The 14,570-nt window shown below is 46.1% G+C and overlaps 1 protein-coding gene and 1 non-coding gene across 2 annotated transcripts; both read right to left on the reverse strand.

Moving 5' to 3' along the window:
- Window positions 1-242: 242 nt before the first annotated feature.
- Window positions 243-344, reverse strand: LOC130889484 (U6 spliceosomal RNA). The gene has a single exon (XR_009058564.1). It is a non-coding gene; the product is annotated as a U6 spliceosomal RNA (small nuclear RNA).
- Window positions 345-10,820: 10,476 nt separating this feature from the next.
- On the reverse strand, window positions 10,821-14,163 carry Dppa3 (developmental pluripotency associated 3). The gene is made up of 4 exons (XM_057789323.1): window positions 13,973-14,163; window positions 11,882-12,156; window positions 11,416-11,454; window positions 10,821-11,238 (listed from the first exon to the last, which is right to left on the reverse strand). Exons 1-4 carry the CDS (start codon window positions 14,091-14,093, stop codon window positions 11,146-11,148), a joined length of 528 nt encoding a protein of 175 aa, XP_057645306.1. The 5' UTR covers window positions 14,094-14,163; the 3' UTR covers window positions 10,821-11,145.
- Between the last annotated feature and the right edge of the window lie 407 nt (window positions 14,164-14,570).

Raw genomic sequence — 14,570 nt, forward strand, 5'->3', positions numbered from 1 at the left:
GGACAGGAACCTGGAGGCAGCAGCTGATGCAGAGGCCACATTGGAGTGCGGCTTAACTGTCTTGCTCAGTCTTTTTGAGACAAGGCAAGGTTTCTCTGTATTACAGTCCTAGCTGTCCTGGAACTAGCTGTTGTAGACCAGCTTGGCCACAGACTCACAGAGTGCTGCCTCTGCCTCCCAAATGCTGGGATTAAAGGCAGGTATCACTACCGCCCAGCTCAATCTGCTTTTTTTTTTTTTTTTTAAATATGGAACGCTTCACGAATTTGTGTGTCATCACAGGGACCATGCTAATCTGCTCTGTATCATTCCAATTGTAGTAGATGTGCTGCTGAAGCGAGCACTCAATCTGCTTTTCTATAGAACCCAAGATCACCAGCCCAGGGATGGCACCACCCTCACTGGGCTGGACCCCTACCCATCAATCACTAATTAAGGAAATGCCCTTAATTAGTTTACAGGCTTGTTTACAGTCCTATCTTATAGGGTTCTTTCTTTCTTTCTTTCTTTCTTTCTTTCTTTCTTTCTTTCTTTCTTTCTTTCTTTCTTTCTTTCTTTTTTGAGACAGGGTTTCTGTGTGTAACAGTCCTAGCTATCATGGAACTCAATTTGTAGAATAGGTTGGCCACAAACTCACCGAGATTCGCCTGCCTCTGCCTTCCCTGACTGCTAGGATTAAAGACGTGCACCACCTCCACCCGGCCAAGATATTTTCTTTTTTTTTTTTTTTTTGGTTTTTTGAGACAGAGTTTCTCTGTGGTTTTGGAGCCTGTCCCGGAACTAGCTCTTGTAGACCAGGCTGGTCTCGAACTCACAGAGATCCGCCTGCCTCTGCCTCCCAAGTGCTGGGATTAAAGGCGTGCGCCACCACCGCCCAGCCACAAGATATTTTCTTTCTTTCTTTTTTTTTTTTTTTAAGATTTATTTATTTATTATGTATACAGCATCTGTCTGGGTATTTGCCTACAGGCCAGAAGAGGGAGCCAGATCTCATTATAGATGGTTGTAAGCCATCATGTGGTTGCTGGGAATTGAACTCAGGACCTCTGGAAGAGCAGCTTGTACCCTTAACCACTGAGCCATCTCTCCAGCCCCACAAGATATTTTCTTAATTGAGGTTCCCTCCTCTCAGGTGACTTTAGTTTATGTCAAGTTGACATAAAATTACCCAGCAGAGAGGATCTCAAGACAGGGTCTCACTATGTAGCCCTGGCTTTCTGGAACTCACCTGTGTAAACCAGACTGGCCTTGAAATCACAGAAATCTGCCTGCCTCTACCTCCTGAGTGCTGCAATTAAAATCGTGTGTCACCTCACCCAGCGGCCTTGGAATTTTTACTGGATTGTGTTGAGTCTGTAGATTACTTTTGGATAAAATGATCACTTTTACAAGACTAATTCTTCCAGTCCATGAGTGTGGGAGGTCTTTCCATAGCTGGAGGCTTTCTCAGTGTGATGGCCAACCTTGGTTGTCACCCTGATGCTCCTGAGAAGAGGAAATCTCAGTTCTCAGTTAAGGACGCACCTCCATCAGATTGGTCTGTGAGGCATTTCCATGATATAATCGATTTGGAAGGGCTCGGCCCACTGTGGGCAGTGAGTGACATCGTTGGCCAGATGGGTCTGTGTTGTAGGAGGCTGCTTGTACGTTCTCAGCCGCTTAGACCCGAAATAATCACACAGAAACTATATTAATTAATCTACCTCTTGGCCTATTAACTTATGCATATTTCTAGCTCACTCTTACCTATTTCTATTTTTTTATATATATTTTACCACAAGGCTTGTGGCCTTCCGGCTTGCAAGGTTCCAGCTGGCAGCTCAGGTCCCGTGTCCCCCCCCCCATGGCTTCTCTCTGACTCCACCTTCTTTCTCTATCTTTTCCAGCCTGGCTACACTCTGTTAAGCCATTGGCCAAAAGCAGCGTCTTTATTTATTAACCAATAAAAGCAACACATATATACAGAAGGACCTCCCACACCAGGTCTGGGCTGCATCATAAAGGAAGTTGAGCCAGTCAGGAGAGCCAAGTTGGAAGCAGTGTTCCTCCGTGGTCTCTGCTTCAGTTCTTGCCTCCAGGTTTTTTTTTTGTTTGTTTGTTTGTTTTAATATTTATTTATTTATTATTTATACAGAAGAGGGTACCAGACCTCATTGCAGATAGTTGTGAGCCACCATGTGGTTCCTGGGAATTGAACTCAGGACCTTTGAGAGAGCGGGCAATGCTCTTAACCCCTGAGCCATCCCTCCAGCCTCTTGCCTCCAGGTTTAAAGAACTCCTTCAGTAGTCTTGGAACTGCTTTTAGATCCCCACTCCACTTCACCCAACCCCACCCCACACTGAGGCTGGGGATACTAAAGACCACCTGCCCGAGAAGGGCCGTCAAGCTTCTCTTAAATCTCCTCTTCTTCCCTAAAATCTAACAGTCTGCAATGACCTGGCATTCGGGGGGGGGGGCAGCGTGGGAGGGATTTATTTTCCTAACACAGTTACAATTAAACTGCTGATTTCTGCTTTTGTCAACTTGCTTGCCCCTTCCTCTTTCTGAGGAACAAAAAAGTATATGCCTGTTCTTCTCCCTGTAGTGACCAACACCAATAGCCGCTTAGACAGTAAATTCTGTTTGCTAAAATAAAACTGTTCTAAGGAACCAAAACAACCTGTGATCTCAGGAAGAGGTAGCACATGCTTTCAATTCCAGCACTTGAGCAGCAGAGGCAGGCAAAGCTCTGGGTTCGAGGCCAGCCTGGTCTACAGAACGAGTTCCAGGACAGCCAGGGCTACACAGGGAGACCCTTTTCTCACACCACAATGGCCCCCACAAACACACAATTTGTTTTTGTTTTGTTTTGCTTAGTTCCAGAGAAAATCCCTTTTAGGGCAGGGATGAAAAGAACTCCCTAAGATGGCCATATAGACAACATTATGACAACACTGCCTGTCTTACATAAACACTGGCATTTCTGGTCATAGCCTGATCTCTGGAGCATGCTGGAAAGGGTACCACAAAACTGTGTCTTGGAGTGCTGGGTGTCTGTGTTCCTTGCTGGTCCTGGGTGAGGTGTTCAAAGCCAGTCATCACTATTTAAGAAGTTGGAGGAGGCCGGGCGGTGGTGGCGCACGCCTTTAATCCCAGCACTCGGGAGGCAGAGGCAGGCGGATCTCTGTGAGTTCGATGCCAGCCTGGTTTACAAGAGGTAGTTCCAGGATAGGAACCAAAAACTACGGAGAAACCCTGTCTCGAAAAATCAAAAAAAAAAAAAAAAAAAAAAAGAAGAAGAAGAAGTTGGAGGCGATCCTGGGCTACGTGATGTCATGTTTTTAAAGGGGGGGGGGGGCAGATAGTAGAGAGACGGCTCAGTGGTGAGGAGCACTGGCTGCTCTTCCAGAGGACCTGGGCTTAATTCCCAGCAGCACCCGGATGTAACTCCAGTTCCAGTAATCTATGCCTTCTCTGGAACCAGATAGGCAAGGGATACACACACATACACGTAGGAAAAACTTCCATACATATAAAATAAAAAATTAAATGGGTACATAAAACATCAATAAATGATACTGGAAGTAAAATATATCCAAATCATCAATTGTGCAAACTGCAACACAGAAACATAAGCAATATAAAAAATTAAGCTGAGTGTAGTGGCATCTACCTTTAATCCCAGCAGAGGGAGCCAGACGCAGATGGATATCTGTGAGTCAAGGCCAACCTGGTCTACCAAGTAAGTTCCAGGATAGCCACGGCTACACAGATAAACCCTGTCTCAAAAAACAAAAAACAAACAAAAAAAAATTACATATACATTGAATTTTGTGTTGGACAAGTAAAGACATTTTTGTAAATTTTCTTGGTTTGGTTTTTTTTCCCCCCTTTGGTTTGAGACAGGTTTTCTCTGTGTGCCTTGGACTTCCTGGAACTTGATTTGTAGACCAGGCTGGCCTCAAACTCACAGAGATCCACCTGCCTTTGTCTTTAGAGGTTTGGAATTAAAGAAGTGTGCCACCACCCGGCCAGGAGCTAACCTTTACTTATGGGGGCTAGGGAGATGGCTCAGTGATTAAGAGCCCTGGCTGCTCTTCCAGAGGACCTGGGTTCAATTCCCAGCACCCACATGGCAGTTCCCAGCTGTCAGTAACTCCAGTTCCAGTGGATCTGACACCCTCTCACAAACAAATGTGCAGGCCAAACAGCAATGCACACAAAATAAAAATAGATTAAGTAAGATATTCAAATTTTGTTTTGGAGGAAGTGATAATTTTAAGCATGTAAGTAAAATACATCTTTTTCATTGTGTTGATTCAAACGATTCTAAGCATAAGAGAATGAATAGACTGATTCTATGCTGTTTGCTCAAAGGAGAGCCTGGCCAATCATGTGGGTTCACAAAGAAAAGGACAAAGCTGACTGGTCCGCTGTGGATGATGTCAATCACTGGGAAGACTGGGAAGGTGGTTCAGATGAAGATGGGACTAATCTGACTGCTTCTCTGAGACATCAGACATGCAGGTGGTGATGCGGATATAGATTTGCCAGTAGGAGAATCCAGTAATTCACAAGACATTACAGGGGTTGGTACTGACGCTCACTCGGCCAGTGGGAAAGCTGATCCTGGTGGCATGGCCACTAGAGCTGGTGGCCTAGCCAACTCAGCTACCACCCAGGAGGAGATCCAGGGCTCTGAGTTGGCCCACCTGAACATCTTCCCCATCTATGAGCAGCTGCAGCTCGTGAAGGGACAGGTCCTGTGGAGCCCCCACGACTCAGGACAACAGCAGCTACACACCTTTAACCCCAGGACTTGGAAGGTACCCAGTTAAGTATTTTCCTTTACAAGAGTTGCCATGGCCATGGTGTCTCTTCACAACAATAGAAACCCTAACCAAGACACCATCCCAAAGAAGCATCCAGGTGTGGTGTCGCACGCCTTTATTCCCTGCACACTCTGGAGGCAGAGGCAGGTGGATCTCTGTGAGTTCTGTGGTCTATGTAGCTTGTTCTGGACAGCCAGAGTTACGTAGTGAGACTGTTTAAAACACAAACCGACCGAAGTATGACTGCAGGATGACAGGAAAGACACGTGATCAAATGGCAATCAACAGCTCGGTGAGCCCGTTGGCTCACAGTGTCTTCTGTGTGTCTTTGTTCTCTTCCTCTCGGCATAGTGGGGACATCTTCACACAACTGCAGAGAATCCCTAAAAGCCCTGATCTTCAGCTTAAAATAGGCAAGAAAAATGCAAACGGTCCTACTTTCTCTCAAATGCTAAAGTGTCATATCTGGGGCCTTAGAATACCAAACTTCGGGTCTGGAGAGATGGTTCAACGTTTAAGAGCACCGGCGGCTCTTCCAAAGGTCCTGACCAGCAACCACGGTGTTTCACAGTCACCTGTAATGAGATCTGGCGCCCCATTCTGGCCTGCAGACATACATGCAGAGAACCAAACTCCGTCACTGCCTACCTGGGATCTCGATGACCGACATTGTCCATGTGTTACCCCGTGATGTCACAGGAAGCACCATTGTCAGAAATTTTGCCCCTCTATACCCACAAATAACAAAACAGTCATCAGCTCAGTTTTGTTTGGTTTATTTTTTATTTATTTTTTTTATTTTGTTGTTTTTCGAGACAGGGTTTCTCTGTAGCTTTGGAGCCTGTCCTGGAACTAGCTCTTGTAGACCAGGTTGGCCTGGAACTCACAGAAATCCTCCTGCCTCTGCCTCCCAAGTGCTGGGATTAAAGGCATGTGCCATCACCGCCCAGCCAGTTTTTATTATTCGAGACAGGGTTTCTCTGTGTAGCTCTGGCTGTACTGGAACTCTTTGTAGACCAGGCTGGCCTCAAACTCAGAGATCCTCCTGCCTCTGTGCTGGAATTAAAGGCGAGTCCCAGGCTTTTAACAATCTGTTTACAAAAAACACAGGGGACCAGCAAGAACGAACTCTACCTGGAGAGGCCCTGTGCCAGCCCAAAGAGAACCACCCTTAGGAAGGCGGGTTCTTCATTTATTTTCAGAATTCCGGGCCCCCTCACCCCACCCTAGCCCACCCAGCCACCCTGAGGTTCAGCTGGTCAGCTTATCTTTCTGAAATCTGACTCAGGAAGACACCTGGGGGCGCCCTGCCTCAGGCGCATGGCTCCTGCTTTGTCTCCCATCCTCCACCTGGCTTCCTGGTGCCTGCAGGATTTACAGCCTGTCTAATCTGGGTTTTGTTCTGTTTTACCTTTTAAACTCTACTAGTCCTGAAGCCGCTATTTTGACCATTCATAAATTCTTTCAGTAATGAAAGTAAGAATTTCAACAGGGGACTCTGGTTCCAGGTATCATAAAATGGGTCTCCAAGACTTCAGGTAACTTTTTTTTTCCCCATGGGGTGGGGGTTGGGGAGTTTCCAAGACTGGGTTTTCCTGTGTAGCCCTGGCTGTCCTGGAAACTCCCTCTGTAGACCAGGCTGGCCTCTCCGTCTCAGAGATCCGCCTGCCTCTGTGCTGGGATGAAAGGCACACACCACCACCTAATAATTCTTTCCTGCCTTTTAATTGTTTAACTAGCACCTCTAGACAGCCTCAGTTACATAACAGATGAAATTGGACTAATTCGGAGTATAGGGAGCTTTGTCAAACAACTGGCTTGGTTACTTCAATAAATAAATGCAAGGGAATGAAAGGGACCTGACGGAAGGAACTTGTTTGGATCCTAAGGAGAAAGCAGAACTACTTCCGGTGTGTGACCAGTGGACCCAGCATGTGGAGGTGGAGGCAAGAAGATTAGGAGTTCAAGACCATCCTCAGTTACATAGGCCAGCTTGGGCTACAAGAGAATCTGTTCTGGGATTCCCTCAGTGGTGGACTGTGCTAGCCTAGTGTGTACAAGACTCTGGGTTCCTTATCCACTATGCAAAAGTGAGTAAATTTCAAAGCCATAGAGCAACATTCAAGGCATGCTTGGGGGAGAGTATTGAAATAATATTTGTAAGCCAAAGGGAGGTGTTTGGTGCCACAAGCACACAGGCCAGCCACTCTGACCAAATTCTTTCTGAAGACATCAGCAAAACCCATAGGTGTCAGCAAGCCAGTATAGAAAACATTGGAAAAAGTTCCTTGAAAGTGAGATCCAAGAGAAACCAACTCTTCAAATTGTTCTCTGATCTCCACAGGCACACATGCCACGGTGTGCTGGTAGGACATACCCGCTTTTATCTGCTCTCTTCCTGACGTGACTGGGCCCGTAGACTAGGTTACATACAGAAACACCCCTTACACACACACACACTGTAGGAGAAATTTGAAACTGAAGGTTTTCTTTTCCCCCTCTCAGGATGCCGTGGCGGTGCCCCTATGCACGATGTTCCAACGCTAATAACTTTCCCTTCATTGTGTGTGTGTGTGTGTGTGCGTGCGTTTGTTTGTGTATGTTATACACATATGGATCTCTGACTTCAAAGCCATCCGAGTCTACATAGTGAATTCCAGGCCAGACAGAGCTAGAGACCCACCCAGTCTCAAAAACAAAAAAAAATGGTGGGTATTGAAAAATAGAATCCTATAGCTCCTGCATTATATAGCCTGTTAAAAAAAATGAAATGGAAATACTTCAACACACAATTAAGGGAGTTCACGAAGAAAATAACCTGCCAAGAACAGTGACTTGGCTCAATTGACTTCCAGGTCAAACATAACTTGGAACGAGTTTATCAAAAAAATGTTTTGAGACAGGTTCTCTCTACATAGCTCTGGCTGTCCTGAAACACACTATATAGACTAGACTAGCTAGAGATCTGCCTGCCTCTGCCTCCCAAGTGCTGGGATTAAAGGTGTGTGCCTGCCATACACCCAGGTGCTAGGGATCAAATCTGGGTCCTATGGAAAGAAATAAGTAGCCACCACTCAGCATCTCTCCAGCCCTCTGTGGCACACATTTAATCCCAGCACTTGGGAGACAGAAACAAGCAGATTCTGTTTGAGGTCAGCCTGGTCTACAGAGTGAGTTCCAGGTGAGCCAGGACTACAGTGTTCTGAGACGTTATTCCTAAAATGACATGAGCAAATGTCTACTCACCGCAGTTAAGGAACTGCATGTGGACCAGAAGTCCAACTCGGTAAACCAGTGAGTTACTTACTGGAGTATGGGATGGCAAAGTCCTACCCACCCCCAGCATAGATAACATATCTCGAGAGCTGGAAACCTGGAGTACTCAGAGCAGTCTCAAAACCCAAAGAACCATAGTAATGTTGCTTACTCAGGCTCGAAAGCCACGGGCTCAGAGCATCACAGTGGCCATCTCCAGCTAACTCTTTAGAGTTAAGTGGTCTATGTTTAAGAGCTTTAATAATGATGCAAATAGAAGCCAACAATCGTTAATGGACAGTTCTTACCTGTAGCCCTCAAGGCAATGTGGAAAGCACCTTGCTCACCCGTGCTCATAAATATTAAATTCCATCTATAATTTTAATGTGATTGTAGCCAAAACAAGGTGGTTGTTTTTACTATTAACCAGCAACTTAAATTCAAACAGGAAAAAAAGCCGGGTGGTGGTACTGCACACCTTTAATCCCAGCACTTGGGAGGCAGAGGCAGGTGGATCTCTGTGAGTTGGAGGCCAGCCTGGTCTACAAGAGCTAGTTCCAGGACAGGCACTAAAGCTAGAGAAACCCTGTCTCAAAAACAAAACAAAACTAAACAAGACACAGGAAAAACATTAAGAAAGCTTTTTGGTATCCGTGATGGCTCCACTTTCCTCCACACGGCGACCATGGTGACTTGGACTATTCTGGATAGAGTAACACCTACAGATGAAACTGGCAATGTCAGTATTCCTAAAACATGTCTTTCCACGTGGAGCTTTGGTCATTTGTTGGAACCAATCTGTTGGGTCTGTAACTAGTGCTAATCGTTCCGCCCTCCTTTCTGGATACCAACAGGCAAAAACTGCTCCTTAACCGTCATCAGCATGGGCTTTGTGTATGGTGTTCTGCCTGCACCACTTGCGAGCCTGGTTTTGACAACACACACACATACAAGTTGAGTCTGTATGTCGAGACCCCATGCTCTTTTACATTCCCTCCTGTGACACTGTTGACTGTATTGGGCTCTGACACGCCATTTCTTGTGTGTGCAGTAGCTTCCCTACCTACAAGGGATAGTCCAGCCCCCAGTGAATGCATGGAAACACTGACTCTATTCACTCTGATGCTTACGTACCTATTATAGCTCATTTAGGCGCAGCAGTAAGACATTGTTAAATAGAGCAACCTTCCCAGTAACTCATCTCTACAGTAGTCTGGAACTGTAATTACAATTAGACACAGGGGAAGATCAGAAGTTCAAGGTCAATTTAGGAGATGCACTTCTGGGTGCTGCAAGGGTTATCAACTAATGGTCAGGGATGAAATCCATCCTCTTTGCAATGTTCCTTTGAAAGAGGAGTAAGTTCTGGCCTGAGCTGGCTGGTGGGCCAAAGGGTTGAGCTAACCAAGCCTGCTACCCTGACAGGGTCAGGGAGACAACTCCAGCAGGATGTCCTCTATCTGTCTGAAGTTGCAGAACATTACCCAGGGGTCACTAGTGCAACCTTCTGCTGGACTTTTGCCCCCTGGCTGCTCATCTACAAGCTTTGCAACATCCTTAAGACTCTGCTCAAGAGCTATGAGCTGCTCGAGCAATCAGCTCTCCTCCAGAGGAGGGGTTGTGAGATTGTGATGCACAGCTGCTCAGTTGGGTGCTTAGGTCACGACCCTGGGCTTGTAACATCTGAAGTGGTGGCTTCAACCTGAAGACAGAGCTAATCTCTAGGAGTTTATAATCAAGATACCTAGCCAGCCTTAGCTATAAGACTCACCTAGATCTTTAAAGAGAAATCTTGTATATATATTATACAATATATTATATTGCCTAACAAGTTCCTGGGACCCTCTTCCTAATTCCTTTCTTGACATTCTTGCAGGAAGTTAAAGCATGAAAATACTGTGCTCTGGTTGTCATCTAGTGATAGTCACAACACAATGCCACATACTTGTACCTAAGAATTTATTGGTAAGCCAGGAAGTGGTAGTGCACACCTTTAAATCTCAGCAGAAGCAGAGGCAGGTGATCTGTGAGTTCAAGGCCAGTCTGATCTACAGAGCAAGTTCCAAGACAGGGCTACACAGAGAAACCCTTGTCTGGAAAAAATTTTATTGATAAGGCATTTTTTGCAGATCTGACACATTACTGTGTTAGAAAACTTGGAGCTAGAGGCAAGACCAGTAGTTAAAGGTGAGCTAGTTCTCCTAGAGACCCTATCTCAATAAGTAGGGTTGGTAGTACACCTCTAATCCCCAAGACCCTAGATATACAGGAAAGATTTCTATTCAATTTGCTCCCCACCTTCCTTCCCTGTCTACAGAATGAGTGCCGGCCAGGGCTGAATATTAAGACAGGTTTCAAACCTATCAGGTTGCTAATATTCCTGTAACACAAAGAGAAAACTGACCCCTGACAATTGTCACCATGAAACAAACACACACACACAAACAAGGGGCCATCTAGATGACTCAGTGAGAATAGGTGCTTGCCACCAAGAAGCCTGGTGACCTGACAACCTGAGATTAATACCAAGTATGAAAAATACTGACCAGTTATTCTGACCTCTACACACACTGTGAAATGCACATGCCCACACACACATCTAGTAAATGAATACATGAAAAATGAACTCCAATGTAAGCACTAATGATCTACTTTAATTTGTTCTCTATACTTATTACTAAAAATTAAGATAACAAGATTGCCTTTATTACAAATTTCTGCGAACGAGAAAACCCAAAGGTCTATTCCAAATATTACCTTCTAAACCACAACACCCCCACATTCTATTGACATTCTTTCAAGTAATTGAACTTAACCCCAGACTTGAGTTAAGCAGAGACTCTCTCTCTTGATTCTTTAGGTCAAATGAAATTCATTCACATGCATTTAAACTTCCATTCTATATATCGTGTAATGGTAACAAGTGTGGAAAGGTTACCCAGCACCAGGAAAAAGAATGAAACTATCACAGAACTCACTATTGCAGTTTAATCTTAAAAACAACAAACCCTTTTACATTGACTGCATGGTCTTATCAGCTGTAAGGGCAGCACACGACTTAGGCCTGAATTGACGGTCCTATTTTTTTCCAATTTTTGCATTCTCAGAAGGGTCCCAGCCTTCGTACAGGCAGAAAGTGCAGATGCATTTGAATGGTTGCGCTTTGTTAAACTGGAAGAAATAATGCGATAGGTTAATCAGGATATTGCAACCCAAAGAAACATAAATCCTTAACTGTTTAAGTACCCTAGGGTTGATCACCACTCCCCTCCCCACACCTTTTCCAAACCAAACAATAAAACAGGCCTCCAACCCACCAACATGTATTAGCAAGAAAAAGTTAGTTACCACATTTCCATCACTGCAGCTTTTTAGTTTCTTTTCAATCTTCATGGGAAAAACAAAATCAAAATTACTTAATTTTATCAAGACAAAGTTAAAACATCTACTCTGTGAGACCCTACTCCTGGCAGCACTGTTAAACAAAGAGGAGAACCACCCCCAAGTTTTTGGTCTATACCACAACAGGCCAGCTATGTGGCTCTAAGATCCAGTCTAAGTTAGCCTGGTAAGGTAGCCCAAAACCCTGTAATCCCAGCACTGGAGGAGGATGAGGGGCAAGTTTGTAGATTGAATTAATTGGAGGCCAGCCTGGGCTACAGTGAGACTCCAGTGACTTAACTGCAGATAGCTCAGGCTGGCCTGAGGCTGTGTAGTCACTACCTTGTCTCTAAGTCTAGACTGAAGTGGGAATTCAGGTGTCACTCCCCAGAGGTTACCATTGCTAATAGCTCTGTCCACAAATGCAACTCACCCGCATAAATCGCTTCATCTTCGCAACAGGATTGTTCTGCACAGACAGTAGTGTGCGGACTCTTCTTTTGGGAAAGGCACTTTGGACCTCCCTCAAGATCTTCTCACTTTTGTTCTCGACATTTCTCATCTTCATTGCGCGGTGGAGGATGCGGATGCGGCTGCGGCGGCTGCGCTGAAGTTTAAGTCCTGCCAGGGAAGCAGGAAGCTTCTTGGCACTGGGGTCGATGGTCAGCTTCCTCATATCCTTTACTAAGTTTTCTGGCTGGGAGATTCCTATAGCAGAAGGTGAAGAGCCGTTAGTGTGAGGTGCATCACGCTCCAAAGCAGTACCCGGGGCAGACACTCACTCTGCTCAAGGCGCCAACCAGAAGTACTTCATGCGCAGGGCATGCGATCATAAACCCCAGGCAGATAGATACCCTAGTGTTTGTGTAGCGATCACTGACTTCTTACCACTGCTGTTCCATATACGACCTTGTTCCAGGGGCCCAACTGTCCGTTTCTAGGTCCAGAAGTTCTGAGACCTGCGTTCAAGGGCAAGAACTCACACTTCCAGAGACTCTGCACCATAAGCCAATTATTATGGGAATGTGGCTTGGCCCTCCAGGCTTGCCCAGGTGGGGCTCTGGAACTCTTCCAAGAACTGGCTAACTTTCCACCTAAATCTAGTTTGAGTTGTCCCATGCCTCCTGTCGGAACTCTGTGGAAAGGGGATTGTGGCCAAGCCAGTCCTGTTCCCATCCAAATCATCCACACCCAGAGGACAGACTCGCCACAAGTGTCATCGAGTTTGAGTCACACCATGGTAGCTCACCTCATTTCCAGGTTTGGGACAGACAGGAGTATTGACAGAATTTGGGTATAACCTGGCCTAAACACAGGGAGTTTTAGGCCAGTAGGGGCAACAGTCTCAGAAAATAAAGCTTCTAAACATAACAGGTACCACATGTTAACTGTCAGGTAGGGCAGGCACATCCAGGGCAAACATTTCTTTTCCTCTCAGCTCGGTTGTGGAAGGATCTAGAAGAGCAAGGAAGGGCTCCTCCGGGACCACGACCATAGCTTGAGGGCCTGATGGCAAACCTGGAGGTCGTCAGGAGCAGGAGCTACACCTGCAACCAGCGCCCCTCCTACCACTACCAGCACAAAACATATGGCTCAGCCATCCTGGGCTATTTCCCCTGTTTAAGCCATTCACCAGAAATGGAAATTTAGCTGAAAAGCCGCTCCCAGAAAATGGTTGAGAATAAGAAAAAGTTCACGTTCAAGTAAAATTTTAGATTCCTGTGTAGCTGGGCTGTAGCACACGCCTTTAGTCCCCGCGCGCAGGAGGCAGAGGCAGGCGGGTCTGAGTTGAGGCCAGCCTGGTCGACAGAGTTAGTTCTGGGACACCCAGGGCTATGGAGGAACCCAATCTCGAAAACCAAAAGATTCCTGTGTTTAAAATATAAGCCTGCAGCAGAGCCGTGTTTAATCCTAGCGCACTCTAGAGGCCGAGACTGATGCACGAAGATCCAGTTTGAGGCCAGGTTAGATCTACAAAAAAGATCCAGGACTGGGCTGGAGATGGCTCGGCAGGTAGGAACACTGGCTGCGCTACCAGAGGACCCAGGTTCAATTCTCTGCACCCACATGGCAGCTGACAGCTGTTACCCCACTGCAGGAGAGCCAACACCCTCCAGCAAGACGTACATAAAAACAAAAAAACATCAATGCACTTAAGAGTAAAAAATTAAATATTTAAAAGAATTACAGCGTATGTACCCAGTACAATAGTGAGACCCTGTCTCAACTAAACAAAAAGGATTTCTGTGCCGAAAAAAAGCGGCAACAAAAGAAAACACGGAAACCTGCCCACACCTTTGGTTTACATCGGGAGTTATAGGCCAGCCAGAGCTACACAGAGACCCTGCGTCTCCCACAGCAGGGTCCACTAACCCATACTGGCTATTAGCTTGCCTGCAACTCCTGGTCCCCCATCTACAAGCGCTGGGGCCCCAGGTACTAGCCGCCTGCCCACCTTGGCAAGATGAGAAAGGGTGGCCACCTACTGACTTCCCCAAACCCCGGGGCCAAAAGGCTGTCCTACCCGAATCATCCGAGGAGTCTTGTTCATCCGTCTGAGAAGATTCCGAGTCCGCGAGTGGGTCAAACACCACCTCCTCTGATGGGTCGAACTCCTCTGATGGGTCCTCTGATGGCTTCTCCATGGCGAGGAGCAGAAGCCTTGAAAGTTAGCTCCAAATAAAACTGGTTAGTTTTGGAGAAGACTGAGACCCAAACTCAACAGCAGAGGCAAAGTGAGCAGGTGGTGAGGTCTGGGTTCCTTTTAAACCTCAAGTAAACCAACCCTCCAGGCTATTTTAATGCTAATGAAGCAGTGATTAAAGGATCCACTTGAGTTAAAGGCGAATGCTGTCGGATAAACTCTTCCTCTGATCTGCCCGAAACACTAATCCTCTACAAAAACCCAAGAAATTTTGGCTGGGTGTGGCGGCTTTCCGGCTTTCCACCTTAATTCCTGTTCAAGAGAGGCTGAGGCAGGGGGATCTCTGTGAGTTCTAAGCCAGACCTGCACCAAAAAAAAAAAAAAAGGACTGGGCTGTGGTAGCCCACGCCTTTAATCCCAGCACGCTTTTAATCCCAGCACGCCTTTAATCCCAGCACTTGCTGAGGCAGAGGTAGGT

The sequence above is a fragment of the Chionomys nivalis genome, chromosome 1 (genome assembly GCF_950005125.1).
Source record: "Chionomys nivalis chromosome 1, mChiNiv1.1, whole genome shotgun sequence".
NCBI lineage: Eukaryota > Metazoa > Chordata > Mammalia > Rodentia > Cricetidae > Chionomys > Chionomys nivalis.